The 22205-nt window shown below is 42.7% G+C and overlaps 1 protein-coding gene across 1 annotated transcript in view; it reads left to right on the plus strand.

Moving 5' to 3' along the window:
* PTPRG (protein tyrosine phosphatase, receptor type, G) overlaps nucleotides 1–22205 on the plus strand; it is a 703838-nt gene that overhangs the window by 542432 nt on the left and 139201 nt on the right. Inside the window, exon 7 of the mRNA XM_012665722.1 lies at nucleotides 16639–16796. Within this exon, the coding sequence (XP_012521176.1) occupies nucleotides 16639–16796 (158 nt within the window). The remainder of the gene's footprint in view (nucleotides 1–16638; nucleotides 16797–22205) is intronic.

Raw genomic sequence — 22205 nt, forward strand, 5'->3', positions numbered from 1 at the left:
GATGAAGATGTCTGTTGCTAAGAGAGGATGTTGTATGTTTGAGGCTCAGAGCACGGTGACATTGCTTCCCTGATGCCGGGGAGAGAGACCCTAGAAACCTCTTGGCCACATCAAGTGCTGTTTCTTATGTGTTCATTTTTCTAGATAAATTGTGATCCTTACAAATGGGAGAGCCATGAAGAAATAGAAATAGAATGGAGGAGTGATTTGCCATTGATGCTGGCCATCTACCTGTCCATCAAGCAGTAGGCAGAAGCACTAAAATATGTCTAATTAAGTATTTTATTTTTACTCTAGCACAGCGTCCACGAGAGAGGAAAGATTTAGGGAGACGCTGGGAACCCTGCTCACTGCGTTGACTCAGCATTTATGGTGCTTTTGGTATATGAGAGCCAGCATTGCAGCAGCTATGCCTGATATATAAATATTATTAATAGTTCCTACAAACCTAGTCTAGTTCTAATTTGTTTAAAACCCATTTTTGAAAATATCTTCTTTGTGAATTGGTATAGAAATGTAGTCTTTCCTTATAAGTAATTTTACCTAATTATTCAATGTTAATTAATGTGCATTATGTCCTGTGTCAGTTAAAAAGTGTATATATTTCTCTGTCACGTTTTTGGGTCACCTCCCTTCTGTTTTTATAGTACTCACTCTAGGAAAACCCAGCAGGCTGTTGGTGGACACGTGTACACACTGTCAAAAGGCCTCAAACCACTGACCACCCTCTCGTGTCAATCATCTAAAAAAGACCTCTGTTCTATTCCTGAAAGGAAACTTGCTAGTGGCGATTGTTTGGTCGTTGAGTCTTGTCCCTTTGTCCCCCTTTTTCCAATCCTCACCATCACGTTCCTCTGCCCTGGATGTACTGCCTTAGCAAGGCACAGAGAAGCTTCTTTTTCTTTCAGAGAAAATGGGACAGGAATGGTTAGAAATCGCCTCAGACACCACGAAATCTTCTACCGGTCAGAGCTAGATGGCCGCTCTCCCTGTCCTTCCTCCCCAGGCTCTTCCAAGAAAGCTATCAGTGAACAAACAAATAAATTATCACCTGAGAACACCCTTTTATTAATGTCACAAAATGAGGCTCTTGCAAGCTTTTCTTGTCAAAACCCAGCACTGGAAGTTGGGACTACAACAAGATCAACAGTTTCCTTGCAGAAATAGCTTCCCTGAGTGACTAGTATATTCACTGGGCTCACCTCTTGGCTGCTTCCCCCTCCCCTTTTCCCCTAGTCCTTTGACACTCATCTTGTCCTTGCCGAATCTATGGACAATATTCTAGAATAACTATAGGTACTGCAGGCCTCTAGCAGAAAGAGAAGAAATAAATTTGCAAATATGTATTGCCTGCCCAGCCAAGTGTTTTCAGACAGTGGTAAGAACTATTTAAGAAGCTCTACATCTGTTCTTTTCTCCTATTCCACCTGCTGCGACTCAGGTTTCTACAATAAAGAGTAACGTGGAAGCGTCTCCAGACTGGCGCTCCTCTGAATATCTTCTAAAGCAGTGGGTAGCCTTCATCTTACACGACCACTGTTGCACCACCGGCCACAGATGCACTGTGTAAAAAGAAACCAGCCCCAGGGTGTGGTGCTGCTGGTACTTTGCTACCCTGCAGGAGGATGCAGATGACACAGCCCCTTCAGAAAGCCTTGTGCCCGTTTCTGCCAGCGTCACACATGTGCCCTACGCTCTGAGCCAGCAGTTCCACGCTTAGGACTACCCCTGGGAAAATGTCCACAGAAGATTTCTACCTATCAGCTTTGGTCACAATAGCTCCAAACTGGAAACTCCCAAATGTCCATCAGTGGGAGCGTAGATACACAAGTTGTGGAATATTCATACAGTGGAATATTATACAGCAATTAAAAATAATGAACTACTGATTTACACAAAAACAAAACAGCCCATATTGCATCGCTCTGCTTATGTCAAGTTCAAGAACAGGTCCATCCATAAAACTAATCCATGGTAATAAAAGTCAGAATAGTGGGGTATTGGAGTATTTAGTGAGAAAGAACCCAAGGGAATTATCTTGAGTCATAAAAATGTATTAAATATATCTTGATCTGGAGGATGATTGCATAGATATATAAAAATTTAGCCATCTGTTCCCTTAGATTTGTGCATTTGACTATTTGTAAATGAAAGAGTAGCCCATATATATGATACATTAATTTCTGAAGGATATTATAACCACAAAGCTTAAAAACAAAGTCTAGCAGCGTGCAGCAGATACTCAAATAATAAAAATCCTGACAGTGTTAAGCGTTGGCAAGGATATGAATGCAGGAACTCTCATATGTTGCTGTTGGGAGGATAACTCAGTGCGACCACTCTTTAGAAAACAGTTTGGCAGTATCTAGTAAAGTTGATCTAGGAGTCCCACTCCTATGTGTGTCCCCTACAGAAACTCAAATATAGGCATACCAAGAGCTGTGTACAAGAATGTTTGTGGCATTGCGTTTCCTAACTGCCCAAACCTGGAATGCTTCCGATGCCCCTCATTAGCAGGCTGAATAAATACAGCGTGGTGGAGTCATTTCACCACGAGGAAAAGGAACGGCCCACTGAACAACATGGGTGCATCCGAGATCCATAGAATTAAGCAAGTAAAGCAAGATTCTGTGGAATACATTGTGTATGCTTCAACATAAAGTTCAAAGAATGAGAAAATCTAACCTATATTGCTCAGGAATGTGCACGTAATTGGTAAAACTATTAATAAAAGGAATGCAAAGTAATGATTATTTCAAAATGAGGCCGGCACTTACTTCTTGAGGGCAGGATGGCAGAGTGGCCGGGGACTGGCCCAGGGAGGGGTGGCATGGTCTCCTATTCTGAGTGGGGGTCACACACCAGGGTCCATTTCAGGATTATTTCTCAACAGTGCATTTACGTTTTGCACACCCTTCTGCATGGGTGTTCTATTTCACAATCAAAGAAGACAACGATTAGCATTAGAAAGTAAGAGATTCAGACAGCGCTTTCCTCTGGGATGCATCATGTACCAACTGGCCTCATAGCAAGCAAAGAGGGGAGTGACAGCACTTTCTTAAAAACTTTTTACCATAACTAGCCCTGACAGGCTGTTTGTTCTCTCTACAAATTGATTGCAGGCCAATGAAACAACTGTGGCTGCCTTGGAATTGTATCATTAAGGTGACTTTGGAAGCAAAATATCTCCTTGTGGAGTTTAGAAAAAGGAAATCAGAAACAAAGGAGATGGGGTGTCAAGTGACAAGTCTAAAGACAGAAGGCCCCTCACTGTTTCTGTGCTGGTGCACACTTGCTCTGCACCAGGTAAGAGTCCAGTTAGCCCACCAGGCATCACTGACTCCTCTAGAAACCCTCTGAGGGTTGTTCAGAAAGGCAAGTCAAGCAGGCAGTGGCTGGGTGACTTGCCCAAGGGCCACCTTAAGAAGTGACCCAGCCCAGAGTCAAACCAAGGTCCTCATGACTTCAAACCGGCCCTTGTTACTCACAGGCCATCTCCCCCTCTGTTCTCTGCCAGGGTCCCTGCCCATAGATTTCTGTTTTGATTGAGGCTCATCATACAGGCTTTACTGAAGGAGCAAGTGAAGACGTTTAACAGGACCATAATCTGTCATTGTCACTCCGGCACCATTGTGACTGTCCCCGGGGTCTAAGATCATGAAATACGCTATCTGAGGCTAAATGCTGAAGTTTTTGAAAACATATTGTAGGGACTTTGGAAGAAGAAGACAAGACAATCATAGAACAGGGGACTTTTGCGGGAGAAAAATGAATCCATTAGGCAGACATGGTAGTCTGTGTCGTTACAACCCAGCAGCAAGAAGGTAGAGTTGGGTTGAGTTAATGCCGTTTGAGGGGTTCTTGCCTGTTTTGTGTATGTGAACTTTAAACTCCTTTAATCGTAAAGTCCGTCCATCCTTCCATTCATTGAGTGCCTAATAAGTGCTAGTCAAGGTGCTAAGGACAAAATGAGCAAGATTTCCCTTGTCCCTTGGGTAAATTTAATCTCATGAAAAATCTTTTTTTTTTTTTTTTGGCCCTTGCCATTTTTGGTGTTAAAAAGACTGATGGTATTTGCATGCAAAGTAATCTCATGTGTTCACACAACCAAGCAGTTGAACCTTCGGAATGAGCTTTTCTAAAAAGTCTGTGTTATGGAATACTTCTAAAGACATGGAATTTTGTGACTTTTTTGCTTGAAATTTGACTCTCAGGAACACAAATAAACAAGAATTCTAGGTCAGCGCTGCAGAGTTCAGGCGGGCCTGGGTTTGGATTCCAGCTCTCCAACTTGAGAGCTGTGTGATCCTGTACAAATTGCTGACTCTCCCTGTCCCTGAGTTTCTGCTTTATAAAATGAGGATAGTGACAGTGCCTACTTCTTGAGTATTACTGCTAAATGCATTAAGACAGGGAAAACACAGAGAAGGAAGAGTACTTGGCATGTATCCAGTGCCCTCTAAATCGGGGCTCAGCAAGCTGTAATCTGTGGCTCAAATCTGGCCCACTGCTCGTTTTTGTAAATAAAGTTTTATTGGAAAACAGCCACACTCATTTGTTTACATATTGTCTTTGGCTGCTTTTGCACTACAACCGCAGAGTTGAGTAGTTGTGACAGAAAGTCTAACCTGCAAAGCCTTACGTATTTACTTTCTGGCCCTTTATGGAAAGTTTGTCAACCCTGCCTCGTTTGAACTGTAGCAATTGTAGTAGCTCTACTACTAATAATATTGCCCTCACCCAGTGACGTGTTTATGTTGGGACAATGTAAATACCCACTCAGATCATTACTTACCATTTGCTAGACTTTACAGAGATAGGCTTCAGTTTTGATCTTGCCCAGATCATCACATAATCCAAATGTGTTTCAACTGAGTTAATGAGGGCTCTGTTTTAATGTTTAACTTAAATCATTCAAATTATATTCTCCGTTTTGAATGGGAAACCCAGTGCTCTATTATCTGTAGCTCGCTGACAATTTCGAACATCTTAACACGCGACAAAATTTCCCGTTTGAAGTTTATGTTTCCAGCATTTAATTACGTGGAACTTTCCTGAAGTGTGCTATAAATATGCAGCACCCTGATCTTGGCTAATTGGCTCATGTCTGTTAAGGATCCAGGAAGGGGCTGATGCTTATCTGAACACTTTTGATCTCAAAATCTTCTAGAAACAGGCACACTTAAGCCATTTCCACAGTTTCCTGGATTTCAGTGTTATCAAAACCACCACCATAGACGTGAGCTATTTCCATTTCTTTTCTTAGACAGGAAATGGGATAATGTGCGACTTTTGTTTTATCACTAATAGTATTGTTAACAATAATGTTAAGACGTAAAAAGACATCAAAAGTGGTTCCTTTTAGGTTAGGTTTGAATTTGAGGCTGGTTCTCATTCGGCCAGCCTTCTTCGTCAGTATTTTATCATTTGAACAGGATTGTGGGAATCCAAGGAAATGCCTTTTTCCTGGCTGTTTCAATGAGACGTAAAGAGCAAAGAGTTTAAAAATACATCCTTTGTCTATGCAAAATACTTGGAGCTACCTTGCGTGCTCCTCTTACCCTGCTTGCATGCCACGTGTATGTCATCTTGGTATAGGAGAGGCACTGTTGCCTGGTGGCCAAGAGCACAGGCTTCGGGTTTGAATGCCAGTTCTACTTTTGACTACTTGTACAACCTGGACAGCACACTTGGCTGCTTTGGGGCTCAGTTTTCTCAGCTGTATAATGAGGCGATAACAGTACCAACCTTACTGGTTTATCCTGAGGTTTCAGTGACTCGTTGTACCTAACTGTGCCTGGCCCTTGGTGAGTGCTCAGTGTCAGCTGTTATCACCATCCCGGCCCATCATTGCCATTATTGTTGCCACTCGTCGACTTGAGCATGGGGGCCTTGCGATGACAGGAGATGGTTGTGGAGCTCTGAGTCCTGCCACCATCACTACCTGGCTGTTGAAATAGAATGTATGTTGCTTGACTCAGTTGGGCGATACAAAAATAAAATAAAATGATGAAGACGATGATGACAAAAATGCTCTGGGGTAGCCAGTCCTTTTGAGATCAGGGAGAAGGGTAGTTAGTGGACAGAGAACCAGGAAGTAGGTGAAAGGAAGAAGCAGCAGCCTCTCACCTGTTAACCCCTGTCTGGGTACCTAACCTTGCCTAGGTGCTATAGAAATATACTATTATTTAATCCCAGCAGCAACACAGGGAGATGAGAATTTTTAATCTCATTTTATGAATGGGTAAACTGAGGTTTCAGAGCGATTGGCTAATCCATCCCAGCTGTGCAGTGGAGCAAGGGTTTGAAGCCAGTTGTATTGGGCTCCGAAATGCATTTTCTTTCCGCTCTACTGGTCCAGCTTATAAGTTCCAGCATCGACTGACTTCCTGATTGTTGTCAAAATCACTTAACTCTTATGTACCTTCGTTTCTCCTTTGTGAATTAGGTCATTGACTGAGCATCAAAAGGAAGCCAAAAGAATGTACACATCATGTCAGTTATGGCCACCAGAACCCTGTAGGGGAGAAAGGCAATCAATGAAAACTGTTCAGTGATAATATCGGATTTTTGTCACTGTGTGACTCAGTATCATTTAAATGCCATGTTCATTTCTTTAATTGTTGACAAGACTGTGATCTTTATGTACTTTCTCTTTGGAAATATTAATGTCAACATAGGTTTCATTCAAACACCAACCCTTAAGTCAGAGTTCCACACTCGGTCAACTGAAACCACTAATAAAGTTCAAGGAGGTTGGATGTCTTTGAACCACGTGGGGTGGCTGTTCCATGACCCTAGAGCATGCCTCCCCAGGTGCTTGATGGGAATCTTACTTAATCAGGTGGGCTCTCTCCCTCCCAAGCCACCCCTGCTTAGACCCCAGAACGACAATAGTTATTCATGCCAAAATGTAGGCATCTGGGATTTCCTCTGGACTGTGCCTGTAGGGAAGGCCAGGAGGTGTACATTTAATCCTGCGCCTGCTGGTGAAGAGTGGTTCAGCTCTACCTCTACATGTAGTTTGCCCTATTTATGCTCAAATCGTATTGCTTGTTGCTAGCGATGTTGCCCAGGCTGGTCTCAAACTCCTGAGCTCAGGTGATCCTCCTGCCTTAGCCTCCCAAGTAGCTGGGACTAAAGGTGCACCCACTACACCTGGCCTTCTTTGTTAAATATCCTGCCCTTTATGTGAGAGCAGAGGTTGGCAAACTTTCTCCTTACTGGGCTGATAGCTAATATTTTAGGCATTGTTGGCCATATATTCTCTGTTGCACCTACTCAACCCTGCAGTTGTAGCCTGAAAGCAGCCATAGGCAATATGTAAACAAATGGGCATTGCTATATTCCAGTAAAACCTCATTTACAAAACAGGCACTAGGCCAGATTTGGCCCGTGGGCCATCATTAGCCTACTTTTGACTTAGAGTTACTTAGTGACTTAGTTTGATCAATTTCTTTCACCCATATATAAAGTATCTCCTCTCTAAAGCTGTGTGTTGGGTGCTGGGGATATGTCAGGAGGCATGGTCTTGCTGTAACAGCCTCCAGCCTGCCAGCAAGACTGTTTAACCAGTCACACACACTGTAAGTGAGACCCAGGTCCGTACAACCCGGGCCTGGTGAGTTCTCAGCCCTCATCAATGTCGATGCCTACTTCCCAGGCTTACAGGGCCTCCTTTAGAGAACAGCCACAGCAGTGCCCGGCACCCAGTTCCCGCACCCTAAGTGTGACTGGTAAAAGGTGAACCGAAGCACATCCCACAGTGTGGAATGGAGTCCTGGGGTGCAGGTTGGTGAAGGGTAAACTGAGGCTGGAGAGCCCAGTCAGGATAAACAGATGAGAGTCAGTGTGCTGTGCTGTGTGGCCCTGGGAGCATCCTGCTCTGTGGTCACATAAAATGAGCTCTAGACTCTGCTTCTACTAGACTCAGCAGATGAGGCCCTTTGCTGTGAGTCCTGTTGAATCGTGTCGCCATCCTAGTTCGTCAATTCTGTGACTCTCATGTCTTCCTATTTTAACAACTCTACAATTAGAATGCATCTTTGAGTCGATAGCAAATCATTGTTTAATTAGCAACATGTTGCCTTTATTAGTGGTGTTTGAAATAATGATGCATCTTACGATTGATGGTGAATACAATATCTAGGATTTATTGGTTATTTAAAATATGCCAACTGCTATTGTGCTTGTTTGCTTCTTCTCTTTTCGCATGATTATTAAGCACCTACTGTGTTCTGGGTAATGGTTTAGCTGCTGGATATATGTCCAGGCAAGGTCTTTGTCCTTGTGGAATAATCAGGCGCTTGGGGGAGAGACAGTAAACAAATGCTAGAAGGGCAGTGAAGTGGGTATGGTATAGATAGGTAACAACAGAGGCAACATACTGAGATGGGCTGGTCAGGGCAGGCACTCTGATGAGCACATGTGAGCCGAGACCTGAAGGATGGAAAGGAATCACCCAGATGGAGGGTGGGGGGAAAGGATTCTAGGCAGAGGGAACAGCAAGGTGAGGCAGGTGGGTGGTCAACAGGAAGAGAGAGGAAGAGACAGGCTGCAGAGGTGGACAGGTCGTGTAGGGCCTCGTGGCCATGGTAAGGAGTTTGGATTGTATTCTAAATGAAGTGAGAAGCCACTGGAAGATTTTAAGCTGGGTAGTGTCAGGATTTGTTTTATGTTAAAATAGCTAAGAGAGTTTTAGTCCTCAGTGAGACTTCCTTACCTGATCATGTCTACGCTAGCTGCAGGTGAGGGACCCAGAGCCCAGGGCTCCAGAATGAGGTAGTAGGACGGTGGGTGTCAGGAGACCCAGCTGCCCTTCCCATGTCACCGTGTGGCCTTTGTCCAGTCTCTTTCCCTCTCTAAACCTCCTTTTTTTAAATTTGTAAGACCCTTTTGGACTTGGTAGTTGTCTGCGGTTCTTGGGTGATTTGCCCAGGATCACCTAGTCATAACCTCCAACTAGGGCTTGCTCCTTAAAATCACTTACCGTGAGGCCTCACGATGGCTGCACGTGCAAACAGGACAGCCCCTCCATGCCCTGTCTTCTCCCGTTTCATCCTCCTCATTGATGGCTGAGAGATGACACGCTTTGATAATGAACATCCAGTTATAGAGAGCCAGTATTTTTCTTGCATTTAGATCATAAAATTAACTCCTTCTGGGCTCCCTCTTGAAGCCTCTGCTACCGTCTTCATTATAATCTTTCTTAATTAGAATACTTTCTGACCTCCCTGAAGGCCTCTGGGTGCTACATTCCTAAAGCCTCTGGATTCTGACCCTCAGACTCTTTCTTCCCTCCTGACTTCCCATTTCCCATCCCTGTGTTTGGCTGGCCCCCCTGTCACCAGCTGTCAGACCTGAGACCCTCCCAGGTCCCACGTGACATTCATGGCAGGTCTAGACTTAACCCAGAAATGCTGACTCCACGTCCAGTGATTCACCCCACTCAGTAGCCTCTGCACAATTCTTAGCAAAATTACTGACTGCACTGACCGGCAGCTGGTTTTTGACACTTGACCCTGTTAAGTTCGGGGCTGTTGAACTTTTCCTTCTACTTGCTCACTTCACTCCAGCCGCATGCCAGGCAGAGTCCCTTTGCAGTGGCTTTTTTCTCTGCTTGGAAAGTTCTTCTCCCCAGGTAGCCACGTGGCTTACTTCCTCACTGCCTTCAGGTTTTCAATCAAATGCTTCCTTCTCAATGGTTCTGCTCTTGAAATTGCTATTTTCAAAACAGTGGTCAGGGTAGACCTCACTGAGAAATGGGTCGTTCGTATGTGCCTTGTTAGAAGCTGCAGAGCATTTGGTCTGAAACCAGCCATGAATGGGATACTGAAGAAGCGTTCCAGGCAGAGTGAGCAGCCAGTGCAAAGGGCCTGGGGTAGTGTGCTCATGGGACAGCAGAGAGGCCAGTGTGGCTGTACCTAAGAATCAGAAGGTAGAAGTGGATGAGGCTGCAGAGGGCGTAGGAGCCCATTGATACAGTTCTTGTAGAAACTAGCTAGTCCAATGTGGTCCCCGGACCACCAGCATCAACATTATTAAAAATGCAGAATCTCAGCTCTCAACCCAGACCTACTACATCAGAATCTTCATTTTAACAAGTTTCCCAGGTGATTTGCATGGGCATTGAAGACTGAGCAGCACTGTCATAAATCTTCCTCCATTTAGAGTGACTTAATGCCCAATTCTTTCCATTATCACCTCTTCCCACCCTCCCTCCTTCTCTCCCTCCCTCCCCAACACAAGCAGAAGGCCTGTCCTGCTCCAGTGATCTTAAGCATTTAAGGAAAAGTTAAGCGCTTTTCCTTAAAAAAAAAAGTTTTGGGAAACCTTGAAGAAACTAAACAATTATTGTGCTAAAACCAGAAGCCTGGGCTCTCATACACTTCCCTAAAATTAGTGAGTCTCTTTTTTGGGGGGAATACTGCAGATTTTTATCCTCTATAAACTATCATATTCTGTGCAAACATCTTCCAGTGTACTACTTTGTTCATGGTTGTGTGTGTGTGTGTGTGTGTGTGTGTGTGTTCAGTATAATTCCACAATTCTTGATTACTGCACAGGTCTCTTCTATAAGTTGATCGTTCATTATGTTTTATAAAGAGCTCTCCTTTTTCCTATATAAGCAAAGCATTGAAAATATAAGGTTATTAACACACTGAAAAATGCAATCAATCAGATGATTATCATCTAATGTTTTAATGATCACATTTTTAATCCAATTATGCATGTTTGAATCTTTCAAATTTTCTTTAATTAAAAATTGCCTCCTGGCACAGCTATCAGAAATAAGAAATTGAACAGAATCAGCTGATATAATTTAACGTTGAAAGGAAACTGCAAGGATAACTGGGCTGTGCTGGGTTTAGTGGTTGACCATGACTTTAAAGCCCTCATACAAAATTTCCTAATTGATAAGAAAAATTTAATCATCTTCAGCTATAATCCGTTTGCATTCAAATAAGGTATTTCTTTTTCTAAATAAACCTCCCCTAACTGATTATTCATATTGTCGTTCAAAATGCTTAAAAATGAAAGACAGAGTTGGGTGAAATGTAGAGTACTTAATACAGTGTGTATTTAATATAAAAGTCATGCATTATTCATTTTTGCAATTTGAATAACTTTGAATTTAGCATCCCTGTTCCTCATCTTTTTCTTTGATGAACAATTAATTATTAAAATACAATATTGTCTGCATACAGCACCCGAGATCCTTGGAAGTGGAATACGAGATTCATTCCTTTTCAATTCTTTTATGTAGTAATGCACAGTACCTGCTTATTATGGTATAATAGAATGAATGGTGGTATAAGTAGAGTGTTTCAAATATTTTTCTTGACTAGTAAGTGGCTGGGATAAGAATGTTTTGAATTCAAATCACTAATTAGGATGAAAGTTGGAGGTGGGATGAGCATGGAGTCACAATGCCCTTTTATGAAAAGATTTATTTAACAAGTACTTATGTGCACTTACTCTGTGCCACACACTCTCCTAAGCCCTTAACTATGTTAATTCATTTAGTACTCAGAACCTCCTTAGGAGATTGATGCTGTTGTTATCCCATTTTACAGATGAGGAAACAGTTACAGAGACATTAAATAACTTGTCTTAAGTCAGATCTTTAAGTACACTAATTAGGATTCAAATCCACGGGGCCTACCCCTAGTACTTCTCCCCGTTCTAAAGTATCTACGTTTATTAAGACTTTTTTTTTTTTTCTTTTTTTTGAGACAGGGTTTTGCTCTGTTGCCCTGAGTAGAGTGTAGTGGCCTCATCATAGCTCACTGTAGCCTCCAACTCCTGGGCTGAAACAATTCTCCTGTCTCAGCCTCCTGAGTCGCTGGGACTATAGGGACATGCCACCACGCCCAGCTAATTTTTTTATTTTTAGTAGAGACGGGGGTCTCGCTCTTGCTCAGGCTGGTCTTGAACTCCTGACCTCAAGTAATCCTCCCACGTTGGCCTCCCAGAGTGCTAAGATTACAGGCATGAGCCACCTGGCCTATTAAGATTTTCTTAATGGAAGAGTTTAAGTTTTCAACTGAGAAGTGCATTCTTCCTTCTTCCCTGCTGGCCATAGTGAGGACCTCCCAGCCTTGAGTCTGGTCAGTTGAACCCTTACACCTAAGCAGGCTTCATGGGCAATACTAAAAATATAAGGCTACCATTTCTAAAATTGTTTCTAATTTATAATTAAGCATTCTGAGCAGCCTATTTGTCAATTGAGCACTGCCCATGGGACTGAGCAGGAAATGGAATTTTCAGAAAGATCACTGTAAACTGACGTTTAATTTGAACCAAGAAAACCCAAGGGCGCAAAAACAACTCAAGAGTTAATTCTATAATATGTATTGCTCATGTTCACGAAAGAAAGTGGTGTATAATGATGGGAGTACCTGAACATGTACCATTCTCTCCCCCAAAAGTCTGGCTGTGCCTATCATGGTGACTTTCTAATCCTTGTGATCCCTCCCCCAACACTTGTGTTAGAAAGGGGTGGGCAAAATGTGACCTGAGGGCCAAATTCATTTCACTGCCTATTTTCATATGGCCCCTGAGCTAGGAAAAGTTTGTATGTTCTATCTCTAATTCAGTGAAATGTTATTACCCCCCCAAAATAATTCTGTTCTTCTCATTAAGTAGACATATATTTTGAAAATTGTACTCAGTTATTATTAGCATTTTGAATATGGTTAATAAGGTTGTGGAAGTGTGTTTGCTATTTAAGTACCTACATAACATCTTCGATTTTGCCTTTTGGCCTGCAAAACCTAAAATATTTACTACCTAGTGCTTTAGAGAGAACACTTGCTAATCCCTGCCTTAAAACCCAAAGTGAGCCAGCATGTAACTCAGCTGGGCTAGCTCTCAGCCAAGTGCTGCCTTAATAAATCAGGGCTTACAATGGGCCAGCACTGTGCTAAGCCCCTTACATCTGTTAGCTTGCTCAATTGTCACAGCACTAGCGGGGGTGAATATTCTCCTTATTCCCATTTCACGGAAAATGGAAGTACCTCAGAGAGGTTAAGGTCTTTGCCCAAGGTCACACAGCCTTTAAATGTCAGATAGTTTCAGAGCCCATGTTGGAGCTTTGGCAAAGAAAATTCTATCCTATACTGCTCATGCTGATGGGGGATATAGGAACATTGTGCACCTTTAAGGCACCAGTAATCCAGTTAAAAAAAAATAAGACATATGTACAAAACATTAAAGGAAACACATGATAAAATCTTGGTGGTTTAGAAAAATAATAACAACAATAAAAAAAGTAATAATTAGGATAAGAATAATATCTATCATTTATGAGATGTATACTGTGTTCCAGGATCTTTTCTGAACATTTTCTTGTATTTATTTATTTAATCTTCACAGCGTCCTGGGAAGGTTTAATAACCTGCCCGAGCTCACACAGCTCGTAAGTGGTAGAGTTGGGATTTGAACCCAGGCAGGCTGAGAATCTGTTCTCTGTACGCACCGAGAAGTGCTGGCGGTGGTGATGAGGGCAATGATCAGACTTCATTTTTCAGCTAAGTGATGTTTCCTGCTTTCCAGGCGTACTGTTACAAATCCCTGGTGATTGCCTTAAAGAAAGAATCTCACGCAAGTCTCTGTATACTCCTCGTATTTTTGACATTGGGTCTGTTGCTTCACCTTGGTCTTCCATTTCCCTATCCATAAAATTAAAGAATTAGACTCAATTGGTGGTTTTCAAAGGGTCCCTGGGTTCCCAACGCAGCTTCATCCACAGTGGCTCCACTTTTAGCTATTTGAGTTCCTGGGCTCCCGGGTAGGATTTTGTTTGAAGAAATGCTTCTTTGGCTGCCAAAGCCGTGAACTGGGGCTGTCTAAGGCCCCTCCAGATTGCAGAGTCCTGAGATCCAGTGACAGTGATAGTGGTGGGAGGAAGAAGCAGGGAAGCCAGGTCCTCCTCCCCCAACCCCCACCAGTCTGACTGTGCTCTCTAATCACCGAAAGCCAGAACCTGCCTCCGGAAGCCCTTCTGCGTGTGCAGCAGGGGGCACGCTTGCAGGTTCCATCGGTGCCTGCCGAATCATGAGCCCATACAAGAACTTAAGAGTCTTGATCCTGCTGAATCAGTGTTCCCCTTTGAAATCTAGTCTCCTGTTGGTGGGGCAGGTGTCTCTGCTTTCTCTTTTTATGTTCTTTAAAGACAAGGACACTTCTAGAATGGATGCTTTAGATGGGGGCTTGGCTGCTGGGGTCTTGCAGGGATTATCTCATCACTTCCTGTTGGCATACAGGGTGTGACTGCAACCCTAATATTGGGTCAGGCCCCCAGGGGAGAACTCTTAAGATTTTCTGGTCAATCGGGCTGCAGCCCTTAATCCTAAGGGAGGTTAGTGTGTTGCCTTGTGACACCAAGTTCACCTACAACATGAGGGAGACGTGAAGGGGGCAGTTTTGCAGTTGGGGGTGCCAAGCCTACGTGCATCCTCTAATGCTTGCGGCTTTGAGTTGACTATTGACACAGCCCAGAGAGTGCAGAGGCGGCAAGCAAAGGCCAAAATATTTTCTCCTCCCGGCCAAACCACTTCCAGCCAAGCACGTTTGCAGAGATTTCCCCTGTCATTAGGCTGCTGGTGACCAGGTTTAAATTAAAGCCCAGACTTGCCAGTGGGCGGAGGGAGGGGTGATTCCGTTATTTGCAGCCTTTTGTCCGACAGAAACTGTTTTTGTAATTTTGATTATAGAACCCTGTGATTTGAAGACTTTTGCATTGATCAGTTAATATGAAATTTTTCCTTTTAGAAAAATGAATTAAAAGCCTCTGTGGGAATCAGCTAAGGACTGTGAGCCTCACGAATAACCAACTGCTTTACTCCACTGTTCTCTGTTGAACTTGACCTTAGTTGTTTAACTTCTCTGTACCTTGATCTCTGTATCTGTACAATTGGAGTATCCAAAGTACATACTTCATGGAGCTGTAAAATAAGAGAGCATAGTGATGTAAATAACGAAAGCCTGGATTCTGAACTCAACTACCTGGTTTTGCATCCCAGCTCTGTAAATTGGGGATCATAATAGAACCAACTTCATGGAGCTATTTTAAGTATTAAATGAATGAATCAATCTTTATAAAGCTCTTAGAACAGGGCCTGGCACCTATAGTAAGGGCTGTTTAAATGTTTGCAGTTTATAAATTCTCAAACAAGTACCTGGCATATACGAAAAGCTAAATAAATATTAAGTCTTGTTCAACTAATCTCTTCCAAAAGGAAATTACAATTTTAATTATTCTAATATAGTTGATTTCTATTGGGGTTTTTGCATTATCCCCCAGTTACACAGACTTTTTAGAGTCCAGGGATACGCATTTGCCCAAACATCTGCCCTGGCTGTTCTGCATGAAAGGTAGCAGAGGAGAGAGGAGGCATGAAGCTTGGGAGGAATATTCCTGTAGTCACAGGTGTGCCTAGGCAGTAAGCTGGAGCCCTGAGGTCCCCCAAGAATGTTCTGGGAGCCATGGTGGAAGCCACGTAGGAGCTAAGTTAACCCGTTAGTGGGACCCTAATAGTCTTGTTATATGTGTAACAGGGATAAAGAGAGACTCCCAGATTTAAATTCAGGGCTAGATCTCTGGAAATGCATTCAGAGACCAGAACCTTCTTTGACTCATGAAGGAAGCTGGATGTTCTACTGAGCCTGCTTGGGAGAATTATAAGACAGTAGCCTTAACCTTCTCTTTTACACCGTTCCTTCCTGCCTTGGGCCTTTTGCACATGCCGTTCCTACCACCTAAAATGCTCTTCTTCACCTTTTTGCTCCTATTCTTTAATTTTCACCTAATTAACTTCACCTAGCCAAGTCAGAACCATGTAGTGTCTGGTGTCAAAATATCAGGATTCACATCCAGCTTTGCTTCCTAGGAGCTGTGTAACCTTGGGCAGACACTGACCCACTCCATGGCTTGCTTTCCTCGTGGGGTTATTGTGAGGTATCATCGTTATGTCTCAGCTTAACTGTCATTTCTTCCCTTTAAGGGAAGATACCTCTATTTTTGTGAAAAAGAAGAAGCCTGTTTCTGGGGCTCTCACTTTTCAGTTCAGGATTGTGCCTTGGTTAGGTCTCATTTAGATTTGGATGGGGCTTGGGTGGAATCATAATGAAATGTAGCCAGGTTTGGGATTGCATGTTACCAGTGGCCTAACAGTTTTCTTTTCATAGTGATGACCTCATCGTGTCCCAAAGTTTGTTCCATTGATTATGAGTTCATAAGTATTCAATCGAGAAGGGTTCTATGGTGAAACGAGATTGGGAAGGGGGGTGGTAAACAAAGTCAGGCCCATTTCTTTTCTGCAAGACTTCTCAGAGACTTTACTATGCTAGAGTATTTCGTCTATTTCCTGGGGAAAGGGGAGGGATGGTAACATTGCCCAACTGTGTTCATCATGGAACCTGTTTTTCGTGAACTATAATGTGGTGCTGAGTCCTCAGAACACACCCTGAGAAACGCTGCTTTGTTTTCTGAGGCTCTCCCACCGCCAAATGCTAGTGCTTCTCAGGATGTAAACAAACAGAAGGCTTATGATGTGGCACCGGCATGCGAGGGCTGTGACTGCACGTCTGCGGCATGGTGTGACTTACCATTGTGCTTTTCTTTTCCCCAAACAGAGAAAGAGACCTTTCTGGATCCTTTCGTCCTCCGGGACCTCCTGCCTGCATCCCTGGGCAGCTATTATCGGTACACAGGTTCTTTGACCACCCCACCATGTAGCGAAATTGTGGAGTGGATAGTCTTCCGGAGACCCGTCCCCATCTCTTACCATCAGGTAGATATTCTTCCTCAAATGAGACTTCTGTGCTTGCTTGTTTTGTGTTGACTTAACTAACATTGTTAGAATACACCAGTGAGGATTTTTTTTTTTTTTTGATACTCTGCTCTTAATTGATTGCTTTAGTCTTGCCAACAAACATGTTTTTGAACCCAAGAATTGTAAAATCTAAAACACAGTTTCTCAGTTGCAAATTAACTAGCTGAGGAAAATTGCAGGCATGGAATTAGATATTGCCAGGTGCGGTGGCTCATGCTTGTAATCCTATCACTTTGGGAGGCTGAGGCAGGAGGATCACATGAGCCCAAAAGTTCGAGACCAGCCTGCGCAACATAGTGAGACCCCCATATCTACAAAAAATAAAAAATTTAGCCAGGCTTGGTGGTGTATGCCTGTAGTCACAGCCACTCAGGAGGCTAAGGTGGGGATATCACTTGAGCCCAGGAGTTCAAGGTTGCAGGGAGCTATGATTGCACCCCTGCACTCCAGCCTGGACAGCAACATGGGACCCTGTCTCAAATTTTAAAAAATTATATGTTGATTAAGTATTCAGTCTTCAGGAGAGAATAATAACTGTCCTCTCTGATGATGGTATCTAGTGCCAGAGACTCTTCTAAGCTCTTTATATGTGTTAACCATTTAATCTTCATGAACAGCAGTCTTATGAGGTAGGTACTATTTGTACCCCCATTTTATAGAGGAGACCAAGAGACACAGAGGGTAAATAACTTGCCCAAGGTCATATAGCTGGTAACCAAGCCAGAGTGCCTGATCCCAAAGACCACTAAGCCTGCCCACAGTTGAGAAAAGAGAGAGATTTTGTACATGAAGAAATGAAATAAAACATACCATTGATGGGACTCTTTCTGTGTGCCAAGCACTTCACTAAACACTTATACATGTCAACTTAATCAGTTGCAAAATGGCATTGAAAGATGGGTGTTACATTACCATGGTTCATGTAGGACTTCACAGCATGGAGAGATTGGGTACCACGCCTAGAGATTCATGGTTGGTGAATGATGAAGCCAGAAACCAAGCCTGGGTTTGTCCAATTCCAAAACCCATGTTTCTGAGCACTGTCCCATACTGCTTCCTTCTGAGTGTGGCCTGAGCAGATGTGACAGGAAGGCAGGATTGAGGCTAAACACAACTGTCGGTGGGAATTGGTAAAGTGGAGATGGGGTTAGGACGTGTCAGAGGAAGGGGAATCGTCAGGGAGATGAGGGATCTTTAAGAGTCACGTTGTGAGGATTTAGTAGATGTAAGGGGAGAATTCTTAGAAGAGATATATTAGTTTTCCAAAATTTAGCATGGACTGAGTTAGAAAAAGTAAGATTTCTTCAAAATTCTGGAAAATAGAGCCAGGCACAATGGGTAGGATTTGTAAGAAAGTGGATTTGAGCCATTAACCAGGACTATCTAAAAATGGACAGTTCTTATCAGGGTATTTCATAGGAATGACCCCCCCCCCCAGTATGATTGCTGTAATACCAGTTACAAGGGCTGGCTACCAGCTGACGATAAACTGGGTCTTATGACAAGTGTTCAAGGAGATGGGTCTGAATAGATGTTGGCCAACCACCAGATTGGCTGGCCTTAGGTCATGAGTCATCAGAAGTGCCAAGTAGCCTCCTAAGACATCAGTGTTGCCCTTCTGGGGGTAAATGGAACAGGTTATCTAGAAGGAGGGAGGGGCAGGAGAGACACTTTATCCTGCTAACAAAGGTAGGTGGTGTGGGGCCAGGCTAAACAGATTTATCTGGCCTCACCACTGTTGGCACTCATTTTACTTTGAGATTTTTTTTTTTTCTTCTAATTCCACTCTGGAGAAAAAGGAAGGGCTTGGTGATGTGGTTTCTGAACAGGATCTGCCAGCCTTGAGGAGATAATGAAATAAGAAATGAGTTTTCTTCCTACTGGTGAAGCCAGCATTGTTTTATTTAAAAAAATAAAATTACAGTCCAAATATTTTTATCTATAGAGTTGGTGAGAGGGGTTTTTTTTTTTAAAAGACTCCTTTTTATCAAGTAAGATAAATGTTTTTGTCTTCAAGGATTTTAATATTTAAGATAAGGAAGTTAAGAAGTACGGGTTTGGCCACCTTTTTGCAGGCTGCCATGCGAAAGGAGAGGCAAAGGATGGTATTTGATCAACTGGAAAGAAATAAGGACCATTAACATTTTCTGAGTTTCATTGCAGCTCCAGATCCGTAGTGGATCCAAACAAAAGACAGAATTTGGGGCTTGCATGTCTCATCAATTATAGAAGCATTTTGAGCCCCATTTTGGTAGCTGGGGCTCTGAAAAAGTGCTTTGTTAAGATCTGTTTAGCCTCCCACTCTCTGCCACCCATACATTCAAGGAGAAGAAGTAATGAAAGAGTTTTCTCTGCCTTCCCATATATGACTTCTCAGTAGGTATCGTGTTTTAGGAAAATAGAAAAGAAATAAAGTAATCATATTTGCTTTCCAGTTTCTCTACTATAAACCATCCTCAGATAACACTTCACTTTATCGGACACTGCTTCATACGTCCCTATCTCTCTCCCGAGGGAGGAAAACCACTCATATTCATGTGGCCAAACTGGATCCTTGCTGGCTAGCGTTGCAGAGGTCACAGCTGTGTCAGCCCTTGCAAAGGAAGGCATTAGCCATCCAAGTATTATCACTTCAGACCGTCCCACCCTGCCCCTGCCAACATTCTTTCTGAAGTTAGCACAGAATGTTCATTTCAGAAAGGCGAACAGCCAACCCAGGAAAGCCGAGTAGTCAGGAATTCTGTGTCTGCTTCTATCAGAAAGAAAACATTCCTAGTCCTTCATTCCTCCCCTAAAGTCTCTGTTTCTTCTCTTCTCTCTCATCCAGCGTGGGGGCCTGCCCGCAGTGAAAATGAGAGCATGGTCACCATAAACTATAGTGGTTAGCACACAGTGTTGACTTGTATGATGTGGGTTTCTTTGAAGCCTTCCAGAGTACATATGAGCAACCACTTATTTTTCCTCTTCTGTTCTCTTTTGAGAGTCTGGTTGGACGTTCAGACCAGCCTTGTAGCCAGCGAACTCTACCTCTGGTTTATGTGATAATACTCTAGATCAAAATACGGTGTTGCTTGTGGAATCACCTATTGGCTTGGTTGACCAGCAGTCAGGATGGCTTACATGGCTCCACTCTACATCTGCTGTCAAAATCAGGCAAAAATTATGCCATGACCTTGTCGCCCAAACAGAACAGTGGCACTCTCAGCCCTGGTGTGGGAGGTCAGAACAGCAGGACAATGCACAGAGATAGTTGCCTGCAGGGTGTTCCTGATCAGTCAGAGATAGCAATTATCGTTCAGTCCAGTGTACTAGGATTTGTTTTGTTCTAGAACAGTGATTCTCAGATGATGGTTCTTTGCCCATTGCCAGCTAACCCAACCCTCCCTTTCCAGGACCATTTGCTTCTTTTAGGTTAAAATATGGCACTGCTTATAATTTTCCCCAGCGTGAATTTTACTAAAGTGCTTCTTGGAAGTACTATCAAAAAGGCAGTAAATAAGTCTGAATGCATCTAGTTGGTTTGCCTGTGGGCATTTGATTTTTTTTTTTTTTTTCCTAATAGGAAGCTGGAGTGGATCAGAAAAATTTATTTGTATGACCCTTTTTAACCAAAGGTATCTCTGTCGGAAAGAGTAGAGCAGTCCTTTGGAGTTAAGAAGATGTGCTTCGGAGGCAAACTGCCTGGGTTTCATGGCCTCATTGTTTGGCCAAATTACTTAATTTACTCTACTACTTGTGCCTCGGTTTTCTCATCTGTAAATGTTGACGGTAATAGTAAAAACTTCTAGACTAGTCCATGGCACCACAGGAAGTACTTGGGAGATATTAGGTGGGTTTTTTTTATTGCTGTTATTAAAAAATCACCAAGCTTCCAGGGCAACACTGTCCGGTGGTAATAAAACAAGCCACATAAATCATTTTAAATTCTCTAATAATCACATTTAAAAAGGAAAAGAGAAACAGATAAACTTGATTTTAATACTATAGTTTATTTAAGCCAATAGAGCCATAATAATATCATTTCAGTGTGGGGCTAGCCACATTTCCAAATGGAATAGCCACATGTGGCTACTGGCTGTCAGAGCTCTTAAAGATTTATCTCAAGGCCACAACGACTAGTGAGTCACTTTATTCAGAAAGTTTCTATTCCATCATGTGATGTACAGTGCATATGAATAAAGAAAGTTCTTAAATGGTGGATGATGATGCCATCATTAACCCAAAAGAGAGAGATTTTGTTGTTCATTATGGTTAAGCCCTTTTCCTTCTATAAAGGCCTTTCTCTAAATTGCCTTCATGAAAAACTGTAACTACAGGAAGGACATGGCCCTGCATTTAACTAGCTCTTCTCAGATTTTATTTTTGCAGCTGTGGTTCAATAAGTAAAACTTTGGATGCTCCAGGCTATTGAGAATTTAATATTCCATCATTATTGTCTTGTTTAATAATGAGGCAGCAAAACAGAGCCTCCCCTACCATTCCTCAAATGTATGATGAAGCTGAGGTCTCTCCATGATCTTAGGTGAGACATTTCAGTTCCTAATGCTTATCCTTGGGTTTCTTATTGCACTAATAATGGACTCTGATTTTGTTTCATTGCTATTATATACCCACCCCTTAAAATGTTGTGTATATCAGCCTTTTAATGGCTCATAATTATATTACCCTTGGTTTTCTCTCCTTTCTTCCCTTCAGCCACAGTGTTTCCCTGCCCAAGTCCTGGGGACAGCAGCTCCTGCCGCACATGAATGGCGTGAATAAATTTCAACTCTCCTTTGATTCGAACCGACAGATTAAAAACTAATTATTCTCTGTAATACTTTTATAATAAAAACTAAGTTGAAATGATTTATATACACTTCCAGCCAACACATTTGCAATTCAAGGTTAAAATTGTTCTTGAAACAGCACCAGTTAAACTGCAATTACAACTCCCCAAGCAGGGATAAAAGAAAGAGATGTTTTACACGTTCACTTCGAAAGTTTAAGAGTCAATTTAATATTATGGAAATAAAAACTTTCATTTATTTTTACTAAATGGTAAAGACTTCATTAGTTGTATTAAAGTAAAGATAAATCCAACCATGTTTATTACCCTTCTTTGGAAAAGGATAAGGTGAATGAAAGTGAGGGCTTTGGGAGGTGGATAGCATTTTCTCTCTGTGCCCGCCATCTTGTTCGTGCTTCCAGTTCTTTCTGTGTTGGGGCATAGGCGGTTTCTTTTCAGAGTGCAGAATAAGGCATAGATTTATGTTGCCAGGGCTGGGTGCCCTGCGTGGATTAACCTGGGGTCAGCTAAAGGGAATTGTTTGGGCACTTCTACTATCAACACATTCAATTTCTCCACCGCAGTGTTACTCTTGCACT

Source organism: Propithecus coquereli, unplaced genomic scaffold (assembly GCF_000956105.1).
Source record: "Propithecus coquereli isolate 6110/MARCELLA unplaced genomic scaffold, Pcoq_1.0 Scaffold1, whole genome shotgun sequence".
NCBI lineage: Eukaryota > Metazoa > Chordata > Mammalia > Primates > Indriidae > Propithecus > Propithecus coquereli.